General features: G+C 59.6%; 1 protein-coding gene across 12 annotated transcripts in view; it reads right to left on the bottom strand.

Annotated features, from left to right (window-relative positions):
* GSE1 (Gse1 coiled-coil protein) overlaps nt 1-23,071 on the bottom strand; it is a 420,112-nt gene that overhangs the window by 46,653 nt on the left and 350,388 nt on the right. The window contains exon 1 of one of the 12 annotated variants that reach the window (XM_082438424.1): nt 11,549-11,570. The exons of 7 other annotated variants lie outside the window; for them this stretch is intronic. Coding sequence is in view for 2 of the 5 variants with exons in the window: in XM_082438422.1 (XP_082294548.1) it covers nt 9,465-9,471 (7 nt within the window). In the remaining 3 variants the exon portion in view is untranslated. Of the gene's footprint in view, nt 1-9,464; nt 9,664-10,081; nt 10,376-11,548; nt 11,571-23,071 lie in introns of those variants that run through there. 4 more of the 12 variants (XM_082438423.1, XM_082438417.1, XM_082438422.1 and 1 more) reach the window with 4 other exon arrangements.

Below are 23,071 nucleotides of genomic sequence, written 5' to 3'. Positions count from 1 at the left end.
GGGGCCTGCCCAGCCCCAGGGCCCAGGAATCTAGGTGTTTAGACAGCTCCTGCCCTGCCCTGCCCTGCCCCTCAGGTGAGGAGAAAGGATCAGAGAACAGAATAGCATTTGTCCCTTCAAACAAATTATTATTATTATTTTTAATTCTGGGGGGCTGCGTTGGGTCTTTGTTGCTGCACACGGGCTTTCTCTAGTTGCGGCGAGCGGGGGCTGCTCTTCCTTGCGGTGCACGGGCTTCTCATGCGGTGGCTCCTCTTGTTGCGGAGCACGGGCTCTAGGTGCGTGGGCTTCAGTAGTTGTGGCACACGGGCTCAGTAGTTGTGGCGCACGGGCTTAGCTGCTCCCCGACATGTGGGATCTTCCTGGACCAGGGATCAAACCCGTGTCCCCTGCATTGGCCGGCGGATTCTTAACCACTGCGCCACCAGGGAAGTCCTGCCCCTTCAATGCTGAGTGGGTGTTGACAAAGCTGTCTGTCTGTGCAGGGCGGGCATCTCCACCTGCACCCTCAAGGCCCAAAGGTCACTTAGTAGGTCCTCAGCCTGCAGAACAGGTATGTCAGTCCCACCTCCACAGTGCACAGCCTACCGGATTCAACGTGGAGAAGGGGGATGCCTGGCCCCCTGCTCAGGCAGACGGGCAACTTCAGAGTCTCACATGGCAGGACCACCAGGAGTTAAGTCAAGGAATTGCATCCTCGTTTGGAAACCAGCCAGAAGATGGGGATCCGGGCCTGGCTCCCCCGCACCTCCTGGTGGGGGGTCCTGTCGGGTCCTCATGTGGTCTGAGCCTCAGTTTCCCCATCCATACCCCGGGGTTGGGGTGGGGGGACTAGACAGCAGGTGGCAGAGGCTAAGCGGGACGCCTTTCATCCATCAACCTGTTTATTTGGCCTGAAGTCAAGACATGTTTAAATGTGAATCGATGAGGACTTCCCTGGTGGTCCAGTGGGCAACACTCCATACTCCCAGTGCAGGGGGCCCGGGTTCGATCCCTCGTGGGGGAACTAGATCCCACATGCAGGCCGCAACTAAGAGTCCGCATGCTGCAACAAAGATCCCGTGTGCTGCAACTAAGACCCGGTGCAACCAAAATAAGTAAATAAATAAAATATTAAAAAATACAAATTAAAAAATTAAACATGAATCAATGGATGATATCTTAAAACTGGTTTCAAGTCAAAATGAAGATTTCCCGTTTCCCTTGAAAAAGTAGGAGCCGCCAACCATAATCCCGAGCGTGGCGACGGTCCCTTCGTCTGTCCCTAGGCTGCCAACTCGCCAGAGTCCCCGCCACTCCCTACGGTCGCAGGCTGGTTGGCCCCTCAACGCCACAGGTCTCTCCAGCTTAGGAACTATGTGGGTTTGGGTGACGAGCAGGGTCCACAGGAGATTAATAAACGTGCGCGCGCCGAGATGCTCAGCACGGATGTTGGCAACATCTCCTAGCAGATTCAGCAGCAAGAGGTCAACCCCTCCACCCTCAGCTGCAGGGGCGATGCCGGCGCCTGTCAACCGCAGCTGGGTCCCACGTGAATCAAAGCCAGGACCTGCCTCGAGTTATGTTTTTGTGGGGTTTTTCTGCTTTTGCAAAAGTTCCATTCTCACAATGGTTCCAAGTGACACACCAGACCCCCTGCCCAGAAAAACATATCCACTGAATTCTGCACATACTTTGACCATGTTCACAGAAGCCCATCTGTAAACCCCACAGGGATGTGTGTGTAGAGGTCGCTGGCACCCATGAACCCGGATTATAGACGCCTAGAGCAAAGAATTCTTTACATATCAAACGCCGATACTAACCCCCTCCCCCAATATATTCTACCCAGGCCAAGGGAGTCCAGGGTGTCAAAAGTAAAATACTAAGTTCTTATGGTGTTTCCATGGTCCAAGTTCTAATGGTGTTTCCTCACCTGGGCTCATCTGCCATCTTCAAAGCCCTATGTACCATGCCCAGACATCAGAAAATGCCCCACTGGAAAAAACCAACTACCCTGCAGCCAAAGTGGGCTTCAGAACAGGACCACCAGGTAACATTTCGCAAAAGCAGTCACAAGCCACCAGCCATGAGCTCCCTAGTCCCATCCCTGCCACACGCCAGGTCAAGCCAGCCACCTTCCTCTGGCCACAGCCATCGTCCACCAACTGCTGAGCAGCCAACTGCCTAGGCCTAAATAATCCTTCACTTTCTCCAAAAAAACAAACAAAACCCCCTCCACAGCTCCAGCTGGGAACTCCTAAGGTTCCTGCACCCCAGGCAGGATGCCGAGGCCAGAACTGGCTCTCACAGGTACCAGGCTTCACCCCCCAGGACTCTTGGGTCACATGGCGAGGAGCAGTCGGATCTACGCCCGAGACCTGCCGTGGGTGCAACAAAAGCCGAGGCTGGTCAAAGGGTTCTCCTCCCCTTGTGGGCAGAATGGATGTCCTTGGAGGCCAAGGGCTGAGGGGCGCAGAGGGGACCCCAGAATTGAGTAAATAAAGGTCTGGGTTGTACAGGTGGGCAGAAAAGCGAGTCCCTGCAACTCTTTCTGGAGGAATCTAGCAACATCTTTAAAGATGTGTCAAGCCTTCACGCCCAGCCCTCTCCCCTCTGGAAATGTAGCCAACACATCAGTCCCGAGGTGTGAACACACCCATGGGGGGCTCGCTGCACGTGACACGGACACGGCTGGAAACTGCAGCGTGAAACCCTGAGGCCTGCTGAGCGCCCTGGCTAGGGAAGCCTGGCACAGACACCACACCACACCACACACAGCTCCTCACAAGGAGGAAGGCGACGCAGTCCTGCCTGTTTCAACTTGCAAACCAGCTGTTTGGTTAAAATGCACTCCCTGGGCCCAGGTGACAGGCTCCCGCGACTGGCACCCCTACTAAGGAAGTCCTTCTTAGTCTCATAAGACACGTATTTAGGTGAAAACTGCATCTTGAAAAAAGCTAAGTCGAAGTGTTCAGAAAGGAGAAAAGCCTGGCCATCAAACTGATTTATTTTTTTAAATTCATTTTTATTTCTTCTTTTTTTGGGGGGCTGCGTCGGGTCTTCCTTGCTGTACGCAGGCTTTCTCCAGCTGTGGTGAGCTGGGGCTACTCTTCATTGTGGTGCACGGGCTTCTCATTGCAGTGGCTTCTCTTGTTGCGGAGCACGGGCTCTAGGCGCATGGGCTTCAGTAGTTGTGGCACGTGGGCTCAGTAGTTGTAGCTTGCGGGCTCTAGAGTGCAGGCTCGCTAGTTGTGGCGCGTGGGCTTAGTTGCTCTGTGGCATGTGGGATCTTCCCAGACCGGGGCTCGAACCCGTGTCCCCTGCATTGGCAGGCGGGTTCTTATCCACTGCGCCACCAGGGAAGCCCCATCAATCTGATTTAAAACCTACAATCTCAGCCCACACTTCCACCCCCCTTGGGAGCCCAAGCAGGAGCGACCAGAAATCCTTTTCAAGAGTCCATCGAAACAGGGCCCTGAGAGCCCAGAGGGCAGAGCCACGGGGGCTGACCCTGAGCCTCAGTGTTCTCGTCCTATAAATGGGGGCAACTACCCCTCCCCAACTCATGAGGCGGCAGAGGCCGACCACACAGCCCTGCCACCTCTGGGATGCAGAAGTCCCTCCAACACTGTCATCTGATGAAGAATTTTAGCTTTACACGTATTCAACTTTGATATCTAGTCTAGCACATCCTCACGTGTTTAAGTCAACAGAGAAAGACCAAATATCTTATGTAAAAAAGTTACAAAAATGCATTCAAAGATAAATGGACACCAGGAATTCAGAAGGACAAATCCGCTCATGTCCCCTGGTTTTCCATTTCGCACCTATTACCAGCGGTCTGATGGCACGTAGGCAGGAGCCCCCGCGGAGGCAGAGAAGGGTAGACAGACGAGCTCCCATGGGGCCCCCCGTTTCTCCCAACTAACAGTCAAAGGGGGGTAATCCCTACCCCGCAAGCCAGACCCTCAGGGGAAGATAAGCAGCAGAGAACACAACCCCGCCTCACGCGTGTCACACGAAGGCGGCCAGCCCTCCCGCCCCCCCAAACAGGCTCCAGCTCAGCTCAGGGGGAGAGGAGACCCAGGTTAGCACAAAGGAGGCCTCTGCCCGCCCCTGCTGGCAGGCCTGGCCCTCCTCAGCTTGACACGTGGATTTCCTTCAAGACGGCGTAACCCGACCAAAAGCCTGCCGATCGATTCCTTTTATTGCTGCCTGTGGCCACAGATGCGCCATCAGAGCGCAGGAAGGGCCGGGCTGGGGAGGGGCCGCCATTTCACCTCCCTCCTCCCCACCCGGGGTGCAATCCCACCCACTGCCATCAAGGTGGGCGGGGGGGGGGGGCAACAAGTTGCTGAGCAAGGGGGGAGTGTGTGCGGGCATGTGATCAAGACCCTGGGGGTGGGTGGGTGAGGCCCCAGAAGAACACGTCTGGCTGCTGCAGCCCCAACAGGGGAGGGTCCGCAGGGGCTGATTTGGCACCTTGAGCCTCTGGGTCTTGGTCAGAGAAGGGGCCACCGCCCCTCCCCACGCCAAACATTGCCAAGGCCAGGGTCTAGGGGAACAGAGCCTTCTAGGCTTCACAAGTTAGAATCACAGGGATCCTAGAGCCACTGAGTTGGCAATGATCTGCGTGCTTCTGACATACCCTTACACAAGAGCTCTCCGAGTCAGGCGCTGCTCTGAGCGCTTTATAAGAAAGCATTTAACCCCCGACAGCCCAAGGACACGGGTGCCGCTGCCTTTCCCACTTTACGGACGAGAAAACCGAGGCCCGGAAGGAAAGCATGCGAGGTCATACTGGTTGAGCCAGAGGTGGATGTTAACGTCCTGCCCAGAAACTGACCACCATATCGACAGACACTTGGGGGCTAACCCCAGGCCCCCGAGGCTTTCAGCCCCTCCCCTGCAATGACCCACTGAGGGCAGGCTGCGGCATATGTTATGTCATCTAAACCCTTACCTCTGAAAAAGCCTCTGCAGCTCCATCCTACCGATGGGAAACAGCTGGGGCTACTGATGGCGGTGGGAGGGCTGATGTCCTCATTTGCCCGTGGGATGCCCCCCACCTGGGTCTGGCCACCCCAAAGCCACGGCAACGTGCAACTCCTCACACACGTCGAGTCCTCCAGCTGGAGGAACCGGTTCCAGAATTGGAAGGCTTGGCCAGAGCTTCAGACAGGCACAGAAGCCACCCATCCAAATACAACTCTGCACTTGAAGGCCCCTTTAGGAGAAGGGCTTGCAGCTCACCAGGGGCAGGTAAGGAGTATTACCTTCAGGAGTCGACCCCAGGTTAACACAAAGCCCAGAGCCACCCAGTGACCCAGTGACGGGGTCGTAGGCACTGCTTCTCCACCGCCTCCCCGGCTGGAAGAGGACTACCCAGTCCCACGTATTTCTGGGGCGAACAGGGCAGACTCCGGCTTCCCACGTGGGACCCCAGTTCTCCTTAAGAAGCATGAACCCACCTTCCCCCTAGGAGAGGAATTCCTTGCCCACTCTGCCCCCCGCGCCCGGCAGAAGGCCCTTCTAGCTCAGCTGGGGGTTTATAAAATAAAGATGTCCGGGCCCTACCCCTAGAGTTGGGTCTTAACTCGTCACAGGTCCGGCCTGGGAGTTTTAAGTTCCCCAAGTGAGCCTAAAGTACAGCCAAGAATGAGCACTTGGTCTGGGGGCTTCCTGCTCCCTGCACACCTCCTTCCTCGGTTGAAAGTCACCTCCCAGAGACCCCCCCCAAGTCCAACCAGGACCCCACAAAGCCTCAAGTTCAGCCAGATCCCCTCTCTTCCACGGATGCTTGTGAACTCTGGTCCCCCTCCCCCATCAGCAGCCCAGATGGGCTTCTCTCCAGGCCTGGCCTCCGTCCCCCCCTCTCCAGAGGCTGCTCTCACTTCCCCAGCTCTGCGGCAGCTTCCGCTCTGAACCAGCGTGGGGAAGGGAGGGGCAGGGGAAGGTGGTCTCAGGGACCCCTGGGATTTGCAGCTGACTGGAGAATTCCAGGCGGAAGAGCAGCCCCAGCAAAGACAGGGACAGGGCAGGGAGCATGAACGCCCATGGTTCCAGCCTGCTGGGGCAGAGGCGCAAGCGAAGAGGCTGGTGGGGAGAAGCTGCCAAGGCGAGATTACAAGCCCCCCCGCCGCCCCCCGCGCGTTTCGGCCTCCAGAACGGCCCCGGCGGTGTTAGCTGTGTGCATACCTCCCAGCAGCGCGCACGGGCCAGGTTCTTAGCAGGCGCTCAATAAATTCTCATTGACAGGAACACTCCCAAACGTCACCTCCCGCCTGTGGCCTCAGCCGGGGAGCAAGGCCAGCGTGGGGAAACCACACTCGGTGAGAGAGGAAAGCGAGTGGCCAAGCTGAAATGTCACCCGAAACATGGATCCCTGTAGCTTAGAAAAACAGCTCTGCCGGCAGAAGCGGGGGAGGGGATGGGACGGGACAGGAGGGGGGCCGGGCGGCCTCACGCAGCCCTGTGCTTTGGAGGCTGCCGTGTCGCCCTAACAGAGGTAATTAACGCGCTGCCACCCAACCCCAGCCTGGCGTGGACTTCGAGCAACCCAGGCTGGGAATTCCAAGCCTTCGGATGGGGCCAGGAAAAACCTGCCTTGCTGGCTGACTCCACAAGCCCCTGCGAGTTGCCGGGGCAAGAGCAGAGACGTAGCAGCCAGGTCTTGCTCACCTGTGTTCTGGGAAAGTAGGAGCCGCGGGCACCCACCCTTCAGGAAGGGGCTCTGAGCCCAGAGTCCCTTCCTCCTTCAGAGAGGGGAGAGGGGAGCAAGGACGCCACCTGCCAAAGAGTCAAGAGCCATTAGAGACTGAGTGGGCTGGGGAGGTGTCCGGCTTGGAAGTGCAGGACCCAGGTCTGCCACAGAGTGGCGCTGTGCGCAGTTTGCTCTGTCTCTTCCAGCCAGAGGCCAGAGATGCTGAACCCAGAGGCAGGCAGTGTCTTCTGCTCTGAAACCCCAAGGCTCTCTCGGATCTGCAGCCCCTGACCTTCCTCCAGACGGGGAAGTTAGGAGGCCAAAGGTCTGCCCGCGGGCACGGTTTGGCAAAGGCCATGGGAGCTTCCAAAGGGGTCCGCTGCTTGCCGTGGGCTCGGGTGCTGGCCCCATGCTCCTCTGGGCGTCAGTGTGCCCACTGTTAGGGCACTGATTCCCAGGCCCAGTCTGCACATTAGAATCACCCGCGGAACTCTGAGAACTCTCCAGGCAGGAGCCACAAACCCAGAGACTGTGGCTTAACTGGGCGGTGGGGGGGGGTGAGGAGGGAGAGGAGGCTGGCGAGCAGCAGCTGCAGAAAACCCAGCAGGGGGCTCTCTAAACCCTTTTCAACTCCAGCAAGCCAGGATTCGGAAAGCTGTCCCCAACAGGCCAGGGCCTGGCCCCAGAGATATGACGGTGCCTGGAACCCGGACGGGCCTCCCAGCCTCCCCTCCCAAGGCGGGGCTGACCCCAGGTCGCTGGCCTGGCCGCTCACCAGCTCCAGACTCGCACCGCCCACACGGTTCACAGAAAGGAAAATCCGAGTGTCAAAAGCCTGGCTGGCTCCTGCGGCCCCCCCTTCCCTCCTCGTCGCAGTGAGACAAAGTGACAAAGGCCAACCCGGCACCCCCTTTCACCCAGGGATCAGGACTGTGCTGATAGGGCCCGTCGTGAAGTATCCTTGTAGCTGTTATCACAGAGCCAGGCCTGCGGAGAGCTTCCGAGTCCCCGGGGCAGGCGGGGCGGCGACTCCCCTGCGAAGCCGGCAGCCGGGATGACACACGGGCTGCCCGTCAGAGCCTGCGCCCTGGGCCCCCGTCACCTGTGGCGTGGCCGGGCTGAGTCAGGCGGTGGCCTGAGCCTCAGGGTCTGGGTGGAGGCAACCCATAAACACGAGCTGAGCAACACTTACATGCCCTGAGCTTAAGTAATCCTGAGGGCAGCCCAGAGGCAGCCTGCTCACCTGGGGTCCCCCCACCTTCCCCTGGGGGGGGGGGCGAATCCCAGGGGAGAGGGCCCAGCCAGCCAACCAGGGGACATCTCAAAGTGCCCCAACGAGACCTTCTGCCCTCCCGTCCCTCTGCCTGGAAATCGGCTTAGGCGGGGAGGTTCCCACCCAGAATCCGCTGGGCCCTTTGTTCCAGCTTTTCACAAAAGCAGCCCTTTTTTTCAGCCGGTGGTCCCGCTTTTTGTTTCCAAACCACAGCCTGTGTGGGCCCCAGATAAGGCACTGCAGGGGTTAACAAGGGTTTAATGTATTTTAGACGCACTTCCCAGACAAAGGCCAGTTTACAAAACAAGAACCAAATCGACTCAACTCAGCTGGTATCCACCACCCAGCCGGCGGGCAGGTGCTTTCCCCGCCGCGCACACAGCCCTCCAAACTTAAAGCCGGCGCTCCAGCAAGGGACCCCGGCCCATCACGTGGGGTGTCGCGGCAACACTTCACCCAATCCGGGCGACCCCTTCTCCCCGGGACCTGCGCCTCAGTCTCCACTGCACACTTCGAAGTGGTCCCCTTGTCCCTCCCCCCCTCCTCCCCAGCTCGGGAGGGGGAGCGGGAAGGGGGAGGCGGGAGGGCGAGCCCAACTCCCGCTCCGCCTCCACGAAGGGAATTTAATTAGCCTGCTGGAGAGGCGGGCGGGCGGCCGAGGAGGTGTCTCTGGTGCTGCAATATAATTGAATCGGCTCCACTCGGTCGGGCCACTGGCCGCCCATCAGCGCGGCCGCCGGGCTGGGGGCGGGGAGGCGCATCCAGGCGGAGCAGGAAGGGCCGGGGAGGGGAAAAAGGACAGTGCGAGTGGGGGGCGGCGGATGCAATCACCTCCCACCTCCGAGGCTGGGGCAGCCATCTTCAGCAGGGGGGAGGGGCAGGGGCACGGCTCCAACAAGCGGGGGGAGCGGAGAGGGAGGAAAGAAGTGCCGGAGCCCGGGGCGCGCCCTTGGGAAGCGGGGCGTGGGGGTCGGAGACCCCGGAGGCTGCAGTCCCGCCCTCCCGGCGGTCTCCCTAGCTCCGAGGGAAGGGGGAGGGGAGAAAGACAAAAAACCAAAACGTGCGGCCCCGGCTGGCAAGCGCCCCCCCCCAGCCGCCGCCAACACCTGCCGCGGGGGCGTACCGCCGCCCCCCCCTCGCTCCCTCCCCCGCCGCCACAAAGTTTTCACTCCGGAGCCGGAGTGTAGACAGCTCACCGAGAGCCCCCCACCTCCCTTGCTCCCCACTCGCCGCACGTTCTAAGCGCCCCTCACCGAACGCAGCCACCGAGCCCGAGCCCCGCGGCGGCCCGAGTCCCCGCCTGGAGCCCGGACTCCCAGGCTACGACTCGCAGCGGGCGGGGGGACCTTTGGTCGCATGCCCGCCCGCCTGGCTCTTATCGCCGTTCACACTCCGGGGGAAGTTGCCCCGGAGCCGTTGGCTGCCGCCCCGGCGGAACCCGCGAACTTGGAGAGGGGGGCGAGCGCGGAGACCGCCCCCCACCCCCCGCCGGCGCGGCGCGCTCACCTTTCATGCCAGGGCCCCGCAGCTCCGCCTCGCCTGACACATGCTGGAGCCACCGTCGCCCAGTGTTTGTCTAAACTGCTTATCTCACCCGGGGCTGCTCGGCGGCGGCGGCGGCAGCTCGGGCCCGCTGGGGAGGTGGAGCTTCCGGGGCCCCGGCCAAGAAACACCTGCTGCTGTCGCCGCCGCCGAGGACACACCCAAGCGCAACGCCGCCCACTCCCGGGCCACTGGCTCGCTCCCGGCTCCCTGACCTCAGCCAGCGGGAGGTGTCGGGTTTCAGCCGCAAACACACACGCGCGCGCGCACCGACGAGCGCCCGGGTACACCCGCGCGGGCACACGCCCCTCCCCAGCCAGGCCGGCCAGGTGAGCCGAGGACACTAGGAGATAGGGGAAGTGCCACCCTCAGGCTCCCGGGGGCCCCTGGCTCGACTGCTCAGAGGTCCCAGATACACTGGTGTCCGAGACTAGGCACTTGCTTCCAAAAGTAGGGAACAGTCACTTAACAACACGCCCGCCAAGCGAGCAGCGCCCCTGCATCTCACGACCGCTTCCCCGGCGCCTAGAACAGTGTCTGGCACAAAGCAGGACCAACAAGGAGTGAACGAATAAACTCACGTGTTCTAGAGGCCTTTTGGAGGAAAACTTTCTCGGAACCGGTGTCTGTGTTGGGGGAGGGGAGGGAGATACAAGGTCGGCTCTGTGCGTTTATCTTCCCCAAACCCCTCTTTGGGCCGCACCTCGAAAAGGTTGAATATTAAGAACTGGGGCCTATGTTCCTTCCTCCCCAAATTCTAGAAACTCCGCCTTCCCGTTTCCTTTGAAAGAACTTTTGGGAAGCCCACAGCGCGGGGGGCAGGGGGTAGTTCTTTAAAGAACCCACGTCCCAGCGGCTGGAGAGCCCACGGAGGCGCCGCTCCGCCCGGGGGGTCATTAAGTAGCTGGGGTTGCGGTCAGAGGCGAGGCCGCCCGCCTCCAGAAACTGGCACGACCCACTGGGCCTCCGGCCCCAGAGCAGCGCCTCCCCATTCCTGGCACCCCCCCCCCACCTCACCCAGGCACTTGACAGACTGGAATGACTCAGGGAGCGTCCTGAAATTCCTGGGCACCCACAAGCGGCACGGCGAAGAATGGCGGGCCCCAGCCTCCCCCCAACGCCGGACTCCGCCCCGCCCCCACCGGCGGCGGGCACAGACGACCAGCCTCGAGCCCACCCCCAGCGCGGCCCGCGTCTCCCGGAAGCGCTGAGTTAATGGGCGCAGGCCTCGCCCGACGCCCCTGGCCCTTGCGCATTCCGGCGCCCCGGGCTCCGACCCCGCGCGTCCGAAGCTCCCAACGTTGCTCGGATGGCCCGGGGTCTCTCCCCGTACATCCTCTTTTGAAAATCCTCTACAGCTTTCATACTTTTGAGCCCGGAGGCAAACCAGTACCCACTCCCCGGCTCCCCCGCCCCAAGCGGCCGCCCTTGCGCCCCGCTGCGGGTTTCAACTTTCGGCCGCCGGTGCCAGCCCGCGCTTCTGCCAGCCCCAAACCTGCCCCGGGACATGCCCGCGCCGCGCTTGGCAGGCGCGCACGCAGCCGTCCCCGCGGGCCCAGCCTCCCCCGCCTTCCCTCCTCCCTCTCTCTCCCTCTCTCCCTCCCTCCCCGCGCCAGTCCGGATTGCGACGGGAGGGAGCGCTGGGCGCCTGCCACCCCCCATCCATCTGTTCCCGATGACGCTGGCGGGCCTGGAGCAGTCGGAGCCCGCGCCAGCGGGGAGCAGAACTCGCCTGTGTGCCCGCTGGGGGGCTAGGGGTAGGGCCCGGACGGGCGCCGCCAAGCTACCCACTCCCCTGCTCCACCTTCCACCGAGCGCACGCGGATCGGCCCCTCGCCTTGCACAAGGCTCCTGGCCGACCACAAACGAAAAAGGAAACGGACCTGCGAGGCCGAGCCGGGGGCCGTTACTGGCTTCTACCTGTGGGCGCCGGCCGGCCCTGGCACCTCGTGGGAGGGGCGCTTTCGCTTCACCACCCGCCTTGCTCCGGGCCGCGCCCCCCTCCTGCGGGCCTAGGCCTCCGCCCGACGACGCTTTAATTTACGCACCACACGGTGTCTCCGTAGCGCGGCCTCCGGTAATTGATCCTCAGCAATGGCCGGCAGATTCACCGCGGCCAGGGCGCGCAGGAGGGGGTGCCTCCATCCACGCCTGGAGTGTCGGGGAGGGGGAGGGAGGAGTTAAGAGAATTCAACAACGGGCCTAGGGCCTGAAAAACAAAATTAAAAACCTCTGGGGGCGGTTCCCTTTCCCACCTGGATTACAGGCTGCGGGGGGAGGGGAGTAACTTACAAATGAAACTACTCGCACGTGGACCGGAGTCTCCTCCCAGCCATGTCCAGATCCCGACACCCAGGCCCCACCTCCCAATCTCTCTCACCTGGACGAGGTGCTCGAGCTTATTTCCCTTCATTCCTGGGGAGGCCCTCGTGGTGGTGGTGGTTTGCGGGGGGGAGGGGGAGGGTGGTGTCAAGTTGTTCCACCCGTTTGAGAAGGACCACGATGGCCAAACATGAAATTTTGTGGGGTGGCCACTGGATTCATCATGTGACTAGTTTTTAGAGTTGGCAGATCCCTCCCCTGTAGACATCTGGTTCCACTGCGTTGCGAGAGGGGTAGCCTGATCCCCGTTTCACAGATGAGGAAGTCGAGGCCAGAGTTGCTCAAGGTCACGTGCACGCTGGTGCAATGGGAGCTGTGCTGGGAGCTGCTCACACCTGCAGTCTCCCTTTCCAAGAACAGCCCGCGGAGGCTGCGGGGAGCTGCAGGGATCCCCAGCGACCGCCGGGGGGCAGCAGCGAGCTGGCCTGCGCGCCCTGGCCAGAAAATGCTGGCGGCCACCAGGAGGGCTGGCACAGCGGAGATGGATGACACTCACTGTCAGCGCGCCTGGCCCGAGGAAATTAGTAATCCGGGAGCACGGCCTCTGAGTTTAAGGGTGGGAATTGCTCTCCTGCAGCCTGCGCGCTCCCCGCTAACTAGGTTTGTAGCTTGACTCTTAATTTCCCGCCACTCTGGGCTCAGGCTGGCCGCCCTCCATTTCCCTCCGGGGCCGTTCCTTCCCCTCCCGGTGGCAGCTCCCACCCCGCAGCCATTCCCAGCCCTCCCTGGGCAAAGCGCTCCTTCTCCGCACCTCCTCTCCCTCATTCCCATATGCCTGGAAACCGGGCAGAAAAAGAAGGTTCAGGGTAAAAGCACAAGTTTTACCCAAGGCCAGGGTCAGTCCTAAGGTGGGGCGTATGGGGACACTTTCCAGAGTGGGGACACCTACCCTGACGACCCTCCTCACCAGGGTCCTGCCTCCTTTTTGCCAGGGGCAACGGGATGCTTGGTGGGTGCCTGCCCGCGCCCCCAGACTCGGGTCAATCTGAACCGTGCTTCCTGGAGCAGGAAGCAGAAATCAAAAAGCCCTCAGTTAAGGAAAAGCCCCAGGAGACCCATAAACTTATCCCCTGAGGCAATTGACAAGGGATCTCTGCCGAAAAGAAAGGCATGCCTCTAACCAACATGGTGGGCATTCAGTCACTCAACAAACACACCAGCCTTCCAGATACAGAACTGGAAATGCCAGGCCCCGGGGGGTGGGGGGGTGGGGGATAGGTGCTGACAGGAGGGGCACTTCAAGGCAGCAAGAAACTGGAAAGACAGGAGAGCGGGTTGGCAACTTACCCATCACCACTACCACCACCTGGGCACCTACTAGTCAGGTGAGGTTCCCTGGATTGGAGGCACCACCTGCAACTGTCGCCCACCGAGTCCCAGCACAGATCCAGCCCCCGGCCTGTGAGGGGCCCTGGATACCAGGGAAGGGAATCCTGCGTCCCGCTCTTTATCATCTTGCGTCCTTTGGGATCGGCAGGACTCAGGCTAACCGTGTCGTCCACCCGAACCAGGTGTTCTAGCACATAAGGGCTGTACGTCACCGTCATCTTTCCATCACCCCAGCCACCCCATTCAGCATCTGATTGGCAAACAACGTCAGTGTGGGTGTGAAGGGAGGTTCATTTCTGCCATTTACCAAACACCTAACACGTGCCAAAGCTGCTCAACTCCTGTCATTTAATCCCCTCCGGCCCTGCAAGGCGGCCTCCTGACCTCCATCACAAAGCCTGGTGAGGAGACCAGAGAAGGTTAATTAACTTGCCTAGGGCACACACACATTCGATCCAAGCCTGATCCAGACCCTGGTTGTCCTATACCCAGCAGCATTTCTCCGTAGCTACCTGCTGTAGATATATCAGGGCCGGGTGAGGGGGGGGGGTGCGTCGCAGCATCTGCATCTGACCGTCCTGGTGTCTGAAAATCAGTCTCCCTTCCAGGAGGGTTGGGGGACCCACCACCCAGAGCCCCGAGATTTGCTCAGTCCCTCCGCATGAGTGATCCACTCACCCCAAGGCTATCAGCGCAGAGGGGACCACCAGACGCCTCAAGGGCTGAGAAACAGGGGGCCTGCCCAGCCCCTCGTGCCCTGCCCTGCCGCCAAACCTCCATCGCTTACACTCCGAAGTCCCCTTTCTCTCTCCAGCCAGCTATCACTGGCCCAGAAATCCTCTCCATTCTTCAAAGCCCAGCTTAAATCTTATCTCTTCCAAGGAGGTTTTTCCCATCCCCGCCTCTGGAATTCATCTCTCCAGGCACCGCGTCCCACTCTTAGATGCCGATCGCACAGGGCATCGGTCGTGGATAATGGGGGGGGGGGGAAGAGGGTGTGTGAAATACAGATTCCCAGGCTGCCCCACGGAGCTATGGTCTGGGGTCAGGGTCAGGAAGGAGCACGCTTAGGAAGAGCTCGGGGCAGGATTGGGGGTGTCTGGGCCTCCACAGTGATTGCTGGAGCCCCAGGCTCCCCTCCCCACACACCCCGAGAGACAGTGGGTACCCAGAGGGGAAGGGACTCTCGTCTCGAAGCGGTGACACAGCCCCAGCCTCTGCACGTTCACATCTCACGCAGACCCGAAGGAAGGATAAAGGGAAGGAAAACCATGGCAGCCCTCTCCCCGTCCCCCTCTGCCCCCCACTGCCCTCCCAGGGAGGGGCCAGGCTCGCCAAGGACACGGGGGCACATCCAGGCCTGGCCTGGGAAGCCTCCACCGACTCGCCGTCTCAGCCGGCTGTCCAGTAGCCAAGGTCACCCGCAGGGAACACGGGCCCAGACGACCCCGGTGGACGAGGTGGCAGGAGTTGGCCTCGTAACCCAGGGCTGCCCCAACACTTCCTGCCCTTTCAGTGCCGGCCTCCAAGCTGCACCCCCCTCACAGCTGCACTCCTTCACAATCAGTTAACAGCTGTTTTGCATAGATTTTCAATTCTAATTGCCGCGCTTTGTGAGCCGCCGAGCCCCGGTGAATGGGGAAGCCGCAGCGCGGCTAGAAAGCAGGCGGGGAGGGGGGACACTCCAGAGGGACTCAAAGGAAGCCAGTGTGCGCGCCAGGCTGGCTGCTTTTTTATTTTTTAATAGAAGAATACCCACTAACTGCCCCCGCTCCAGCTCCTGCCTCTTCTCCTGGAGCCCAGAATCTGAAGGGTGCCCCCCACCCAACCTTGGGAGGGATGCCCACTCCCCTCCCCCCGCCCCTCCCCCCTCTGACCCACCCCCACACACAGTACCCCGGGGGGCAGCTTCCAGCTCCAGAGCCGCTGCAGGAGCCGGCGCTCCCCTCCCCCTCCACCCCCCTAGCCCCCCAGGCTCTCCAGTACCCAGATTTGGGAAGCTAATTGGACAATAAAGTTGAGCAGCGAGGAAACGCGCTCTCTGGAGACAGCTGGCATCTATAAAAGAGAAATATTTGCATTTAAAACCTTTAAACTTTATAGGGCAGGCCAGGCCAAGGCAGGGGGAGGGGGGATGGAAGGGGGTGCTCGGACTCTTGGGCGGGCAGCGGCTTGGGGGGAGAGCTTACGGGCTGCTGGGGGTCCACGGAGGCCCTGAGGCTGGTAGTTCGGAACTTCTCTGCCACCAGCGACTCCCCGCCCCCTTCCAACGCCCCTGCTACTTCCTGCAAGATACCAGCCGTCCACGCAGGCCTGGGTGGCCTTGCCACGGGTCAAGCACAAACCCTCCTAGCTCCCTGCCCACCTGGGAGCCCAGGCATTCCGTGGGAGTCCTGAGGCCTTTCCAGGCCAAGCACGCGGGGCTGGGGTCCACACCCTCCTGGTGGGCCTGCCTTGGCCGCTGCCCATCCCCCAGCCACCTCCGCAGAGCTTCAGGCTACTCTCCCCAAGCGGTTCCTCCCCCGGGCCCGCTGGCTGAGTCGTCGCGTCGCGGGGAAGTGGCCCCCAGGCTGCAGCTTCCAGCAAGAAAACAGTCTGCAGGAAGGCCCAGCGCTTCCCCACGCCGTGTGCACACCCTAAATGTACAGCAATGGGAGCACGCTTGACCCTGTCTGTACTCAGAGCCCCCTAGGGCAGTGCCACCCCATTGCCCGGATGGAGAAATGGGGGCTGGCAGGGTCCCTCCCCCTCCAGGCTGCTGTCTGGGGTTGGGGGGCCGGGTTTTCATTTCTTCGCATGCCTAGTTCCCACTTTTCATATTTGAGAGAAACCTGGCCGCGTTTTCCTACTGTCAACATTTGTGATGTAAAGCCGGGAGAGAATATGTTCCTGAGTGGTCTTATTTTAGCAGGCTTTTATGAGATCTCAGCTCCGCGGCCCCGTCTACCTGGCAGGCCTGCAATGAGGGGGCGTGCAGTGTAGACTCCCAGGCTCTGCTTTCCAGGGCAGGAGCAGAAACTTCCAGGGTGGAGGGGGGCAGCAGAGAATGTGGCCGAAATCAACGGCACGTGAGTAATTTTCAACAATGTCAATTAAGCAAAAACCACACCAGAAACGTCCCCTGTGCCCTGGAGCATGGTGTCCTCACGACTTCTGTTCTCATCAGGAAAACACTTCAGTCCCAGCAGTGCCCGCTCAGCTCTTGGGCCACGTCCTGGCTTGGTGTTCAAGGCCCCGAGCAGCTATGAAACTGTCCTTCGGCTTCACCACACTCTACCTTCAGCCACGGAACCCACATACCCTCACAGATGATCTTTTTCACCATCTCTTCCTAAACACGACTTCCTAATCATCTTGGTAGGAACCTCATTCCAGGATCATCCAAAAATCAAATTTCAAAACGTGGCTTCTGGGAATTCCCTGGCGGTCTAGTGGTTAGGGCCCCGCGCTTCCACTGCAGGGGCACAGGTTCGGAGAACTAAGACCCCAGAAGCAGCATAGCTCGGCCAGAGACAAAACAAAACAAAACATGGCTTCTGAGAGCGCCCACTGGCATGTGGGAGGGAGGTGAGAGTGGAGGGGAGAGGGTCAAAGGACAGACACCTGGGCTGAGCCCGAATGACAGCCACCTGGCCGGGCAAACAGCCACCTTGGTCACTGTGCACCACTTTTGCCAGCTGTTGACATGCAAGCAACACGACCCCTTCCCCAGCTTTAAAGTGAGGATTAAACAAGATAAAAAGCTAGAAAGAGCCTTGCATGGTGCCTGGAACACAGTTGGAGCGCCAAAGAATGACTTACATTTGGTGTGAGGAGGAAGTGGATGAGAAGGAGACAGCAAATAAAGTTTTACAAGGAAGCAGACGGGCGGGCAGGGAGGCCACATCGGCACTGGGGGGCATCAGGGCCTGCGACGGGGTCTGGGACCAGGCAGCGTTGGGCTGGCCTGCTCTCTCGAAAGGCCTGGCCTTTGGGCACAGCCCTGTGCTGGCTTCAGGGTCAGTACTACTGGCTGGTCACCTGCAGGGTCTGTGTAGCCAGATGGATGGGAGGAGAGCCAGAGAGAAGGGTGGGACCCAGTGGGCCACCAAAGGTTCTTGGCTTTGTCATTTCTTTAAATGTCAACAATACCCAGTCCTGACTTCCTTCTCAGAGATATGTTCTCAAAATTATCCAGCCAACCCAAGTGTCCTCCCACAGATGACTGATAAACAAGTGTGTGGTCTGTCCATACGGCGGATTATTATTCAGCCATAAAAAGGAGTGAAGTCCTGATATTGACTCCAATGTGGATGAACAGTGAGACTTGAAAACATACACACAAAACCTTGGACACGAACGTTCGTGGCAGCATATTCATAATGGCCAGAAAATGGAAACAACCTAAACGTCCATCGACTGACAAGGGATTTTAAAAACCTGCGGTCTATCCACACAATGGAATATTATTCAACCATGAAAAGGAAGCAGGTACTGATCATGTGACAGCGAGGATGAGCCTTGCAAACAGTAGGCTGAGTGAAAGAAGCCAGACACAGTGCGTGAGTTCACAGGGACAGAGAGAGTACATGAGTGGTTGCCAGGGGCGGGGGGAGTGACTGCTGACAGATACAGGGCTTCCTTTTGGGGTAAAAAAAAAAAACTGTCGGGCTTCCCTGGTGGCGCAGTGGTTGAGAATCTGCCTGCCAATGCAGGGGACACGGGTTCGAGCCCTGGTCTGGGAAGATCCCACATGCCGCAGAGCAACTAGGCCCGTGAGCCACAATTGCTGAGCCTGCGCGTCTGGAGCCTGTGCTCCGCAACAAGAGAGGCCGCGATAGTGAGAGGCCCGCGCACTGCGATGAAGAGTGGCCCCCGCTTGCCGCAACTGGAGAAAGCCCTTGCACAGAAACGAAGACCCAACACAGCCATAAATAAGTAAATAAATAAATCAAAAAAAAAAAAACTGTCTCGCGACAAGGTAGAGGTAGTGGTTGCACAGCTTCGCGAATGAATTAAGTACCACTGAATTTGTTCACTTTAAAACGGTTAATCTTACATTGTGTAAATCTTATCTCAATTCAAAAAAAAAAAAAAAAGATCCAGTGTGAAGCCCCCTCCCCCCCCGCTTGACGTTGGGAGAGGCAGGGCCTGCAGTTTCTGGAGAAGCCACCACGCAGATGCCCCCCTGAGGACCAGCATCCCCTGGAAACTCCCTTTCACGCTGTTCTGTTCGCGACTCTCAGGCAATACGAGGGAAACCCGTCAGGTTCAAGCGGTTCTGTTCCCAGGGCGTTTTTCCACGCTCGGCGCCCACCCTCACACACACACACAGGACACACGCGGCACTGTCTCTCTACAGGCGGGACCTTTGCGCCCTCAGGGTGGGGGGTTTGCAGTGTCCTTCCCCCATCTGTGTTTTTTTTGTCCCCATCAACAGTTCTCCGGCCCTGCTGAGCGCTGAGCAGCTGGAGGTGAGGACATCGAAAGGCACACACCTGTCCCTGGCTCCCGCCACCTGGCCACTGGGCTGGAAGGCGGCCAGTGGTGACCTGGGCAGGCCTGGGGGACAGGGAGGGAGCTGGGGGTGGGTGGCAGCTCCCCACCAGGGAAGCTAAGCCCGCCAGAGATCACTGGTGACAGGGGAGTCCCCGATCCTGGACCCCTGACCGGAAGCCAGAGTGGGCCCTCAGCGGCGGGGAGGCCAGAGCGCCCGGGAGCCCCCTCACACCCACGCTGGCAGCAGGCACACTTCCTCCTTCCGAGCCTAGACACCCAGCGGATGCAGAAATCTGGGTGGTTCCCTCATCAGCTTCTCAGGAACAACCCTTCTTTGTAAAAATTAACCACCTGTCCTCCACCAGGTGAGGGGCTTTCCTTTCTTTCTGGTCTGTCAGCTCAGAGAATAGGGCGCCTGGACTCCCAGCCAGGTGGCCACACAGGCCACAGCCCCAGGGGAGCCCTGGGGCAGCAAGTCACCACGAGGTCCGGGCCAATCTGGGTGGGACAGGGCTCAGGGTGAAGCTACAGGACCCTGCCCAGCAGCAGGAGAAGGATATGTTCTAGAACCCAGTCTGCCGAGCCTGCGGGGTCGCTACTGACACCCACACCAACTTGAAGGGATCCTCAGAAATTTATTTCGGGGGCTTCCCTGGTGGCACAGTGGTTAAGAATCCACCTGCCAATGCAGGGGACACGGGTTCGAGCCCTGGTCCGGGAAGATCCCACACGCCGCGGAGCAACTAAGCCTGTGCGCCACAACTACTGAGCCTGCGCTCTAGAGCCCGCAAGCCACAACCACTGAGGCCCACACGCCGCAACTAATGAAGCCTATGCACCTAGAGCCCGTGCTCCACAACGAGAGAAGCCACCACAATGAGAAGCCCGCGCACTGCGATGAAGAGTAGTCCCCGCTCGCTGCAACTAGAGAAAGCCCGCGCACAGCAACGAAGACCCAACGCAGCCAAAAAAAAAAAAAAAGGAAAGAAACTTATTTCAAGGTCTCCATTCCCCAACTTTCCTTGCACGTTTAAAAGCTTTCAAAGTTCTTTACATTCGAATCACCCTGGAAAACCGACATCTGTACAGGCCTGAGGATTTGCACACGTGCGTGCAGGGTGCTTCCCCCACCCCACGTGCCCTGCTCCACCTGGCAGCCGCTGGGGTTCTGGGAGCTCACGTTTGTTGAGTGTCTACTACATGCTAGGCCTGCCTCTCGGGGCAGGAGACTAAGGCTGGGGTTTGAACCCGGCCCTCATTTAGAACCGCACCCTGCCCTCCCTTCCCCTGCACTCTCCCACTCCCCATCCTTTCAGGGCGGCCCTGCTCCTGACAAATTTCTGGATTCATTATCTACTGCCTGTCATTAAAGTCCCAAACCATCACTTGGACAGTCAAATCCCAGATGCCTCTATCACTCGCCAACTGGGCAAGTTTGGTGTGGGCAGATGACCGGTCCTCACGTGACCGCGGCACCTCCCGGCCAGGCCAGGGACCCCAGGGACGAGAGGTCAAGGCTGGGCCCCATCTCCACTGGCTCACGGAGGCTGCAAGGACCCACTTGCTCGACTCTCATTGCATTTATGTTTTTATAATTTGGCCTCACAAATGGAAATAATCAAGGAGAAAGGATTTCATTCAAAGTGTCGTTTTCACCGCTGGAAGTCCCGGTGGTCATGGCCGCTGCCCAAGATCCTCTGGGTGTCTGCAGGGGGGCCCCAAGTGGAAGGTCGGGCGAGGGCGCTGCTGCCCGGGGGCGCCCCTCTCACCTTCTACCCATTTGCTCCAAGAAGGGCCTTTGCTTTCCCTCCTGTGGCTCTTCAGCCTCGGCTGCGAAGCCCCCATCCTGAAACACCTCCTCCCAGCTCCACGTCCCCACCTGCCATAAAGGCTGCTCTGCCGGCCCAGCCCCTGCTACCTGAACCCCCCACTCTCTGCAACCCGGACCCTGGCCCAGTCCCACCGCGACGCTGCCCGCAGAGGTGCCCAGAGCCTCCACGTCCACTGTCTCCTCACTGTGCCCTCCTGACAGGCCCCTGGGTCCCCTCCTGGGCTGCCCTCCTCCCAGCCCTCTGCCCTCACCTCCTTGAGGGGCTCTTCTACCCCTCAAGACCTCAGGCTCCCATTTCCCGGGTCATGCCTTGCGAATCCAGGTACCAGCCAGCCCACGTCTCCACCCTCCCACACACAGGCCTTTCTAGAAGTGGCTAGACGCACAAGACCCCCGCCACACTTTCCCATCCCTGCTGTGCCCCAGCCCAACCCTCTCTCGACAGCGTAATTTAGATTAAGAGCCCCTCTCCTTTCCTTACCTTCAGGCCAGCTCTACCTGCTACTGGGGGCACCCTCCCTGGCCCCTCCCAAAGCTCCTTTGTTTGCTGCTTACCTCTTCCCTCAGGCCCCAGCTTAAATTCCACCTCCTCCAGGTAGTCTTCCGGGATGTGGCTCTAACCTCCTCTAGGGGAAAGGGACCTTCTCCCTCCCACGGGGGTAAATTTCAAATTCTTTACTTTCTGCCCTGGGCTTACCAAGACTGAGTCAATGGTGGAGAGGAAACAGCCGTCCTTATTCCTGGACCTTCACAAGCCCTTAAACAGATGTTTGCTGAATCCATCTAAATGAGTTTAAGGAGTCCCTCTGAGGACTTGAGCCCTCGTTAGCAACAAACGCTGCACGCATCCCTCTTCCCCCAAAATAAACTCAGCCAAAACCAGGAACCTCCCGGAATATACCGCCTCTGGTTCTAGAATGCTGAGCGCCTTTCCAGGGCACATGAGGGTGGGTTTTCCCCATCGGCCCTTGCCGGATGCTACAGCGGTGATGCCACGCCAATCCCTCCCCCTGGGAGTAGTTAGAGTATTCTGCAAAGAGGCACCGGGGAAGCAAAAGCTGGGGTTCTTTTGTTGCTGCTGTCTTCGTCGAAGGCTCCCACATGACCTTAGAGGAAGCACACAGAGGCACCGGCACCGTCCCAGCTACACGCTCGGCCATCCCCGCTCAACACCAACTTCTCACTCACAGTGCAGAACTGCCTCCTCTCCCAGGAAGGACAGGGACACTGGAGAGAGCTCTCAGCCTGGCCGTCGCCGTCAACTCGGGACGACAGCTCCCAGCCCCTCCTCTTGGCCCACATATAGGACTCCTGGCGGCTCCCTCCCCCCACCCCGCCTCCCCCCAGCACCCAGCTCCCCGTGCAGACCTGCCTGGCTAGCAATTTGAGCCCAGGGTCAGCACAGCCGAGCTCAGGACTTCTATTCCTGGCTCAGCCGGCAAATTGCTTCGTGACCTTGGGAAAGTCCCCAGGCCGCCTGACCCCATCTGCGAGCGCCGTTAATAACGCGAGGTGGGACGTTAGAGCAGGCCCCGCTGGAAGCCACGTCGTTTCGAGGTGACCCCGTGTCTCTCCAGCCGGCTGTTCAGAGCCCTCGGGGGAAATGCTTACACAACACCTGGAGGCCCTCTGAGCGCAGGGAGCCAGGGCACACGGTCAAGGCCTCGGATGCTCCCGAGGGAGGGACCTTGCCCGCTCGGGTCGGCCCGTCACAGCAGGGAGGGCGGCCACCCTCGCTTACAGACAGGAGCGCCTCAGAGCCCTGCCCATGGGCGGGGGCGACAAGCTCACCTGTCTCGCAGGTGACAAGCCCGTGAGCCTCCCAGGCGGTGCAGGGCCGGCTGGGATCTTAGGAGGAACAGGAGGGGGGAGGGGGAGGGGCCTGAGCTAAGTGGTCCTCCCAGCGCCTCCAGCTGCCTCTGCCCACTCCTGGCAACTCTTCAGACGCAGAGCCCACCAGAGAGGTGAAATGCAAGAGCATGTGGTCACAGCTGGCCAGGTCCAGACTCACCCCACTGCTCTTTCTATTAACCCACGATCTCCAAACTTCACTTTCCACAACAAGATCAGCAGGGGTCACGCCCTCACCTCCATCACCCACAGACCAATTTGGGGGTGGAGCCCAGGAATCTACGTTTTCAACAGGTAGCCCCGCCCTCCTCCCCTGAGGGAGGTGCCCCGGGGCTCCCTCTTTGAGAGCCACCCCATTACCCCAGCTTGCTCTGTCATCTGACTTGTGGCATGATCTTCTTTAAAAAAGTAATTTTAATTTATCTCTTCCCCGCCTCTCTCCCCCAAAAGGATTCGAAGCAGCGTTACCAACCTCTGATATGGAGACGTGTTTATTATTTTTACGGTTTCTGCAGCAAGCTCCCCGGAACTCAAAGGGGAATTATATTCAGAGAGAATTGGGTCCCCAGCGTAAGTCAACATTATTCATTTAACAACTTCTATCGGCGCATGGAGGTGTGAGCGGGGCCCTACCCAGAGACATCTCCTGTGGTTACGGGAAGATTTAATTCACGACATCCAAGAAAAATAATTAGGGGGA

Source organism: Balaenoptera physalus, assembly GCF_965194825.1.
Source record: "Balaenoptera physalus genome assembly, chromosome: 19".
Taxonomy (NCBI): Eukaryota; Metazoa; Chordata; class Mammalia; order Artiodactyla; family Balaenopteridae; genus Balaenoptera; species Balaenoptera physalus.
The sequence above is the reverse complement of the archived record's forward strand: the minus strand, read 5'-3'. Positions and strand labels throughout refer to the sequence as shown.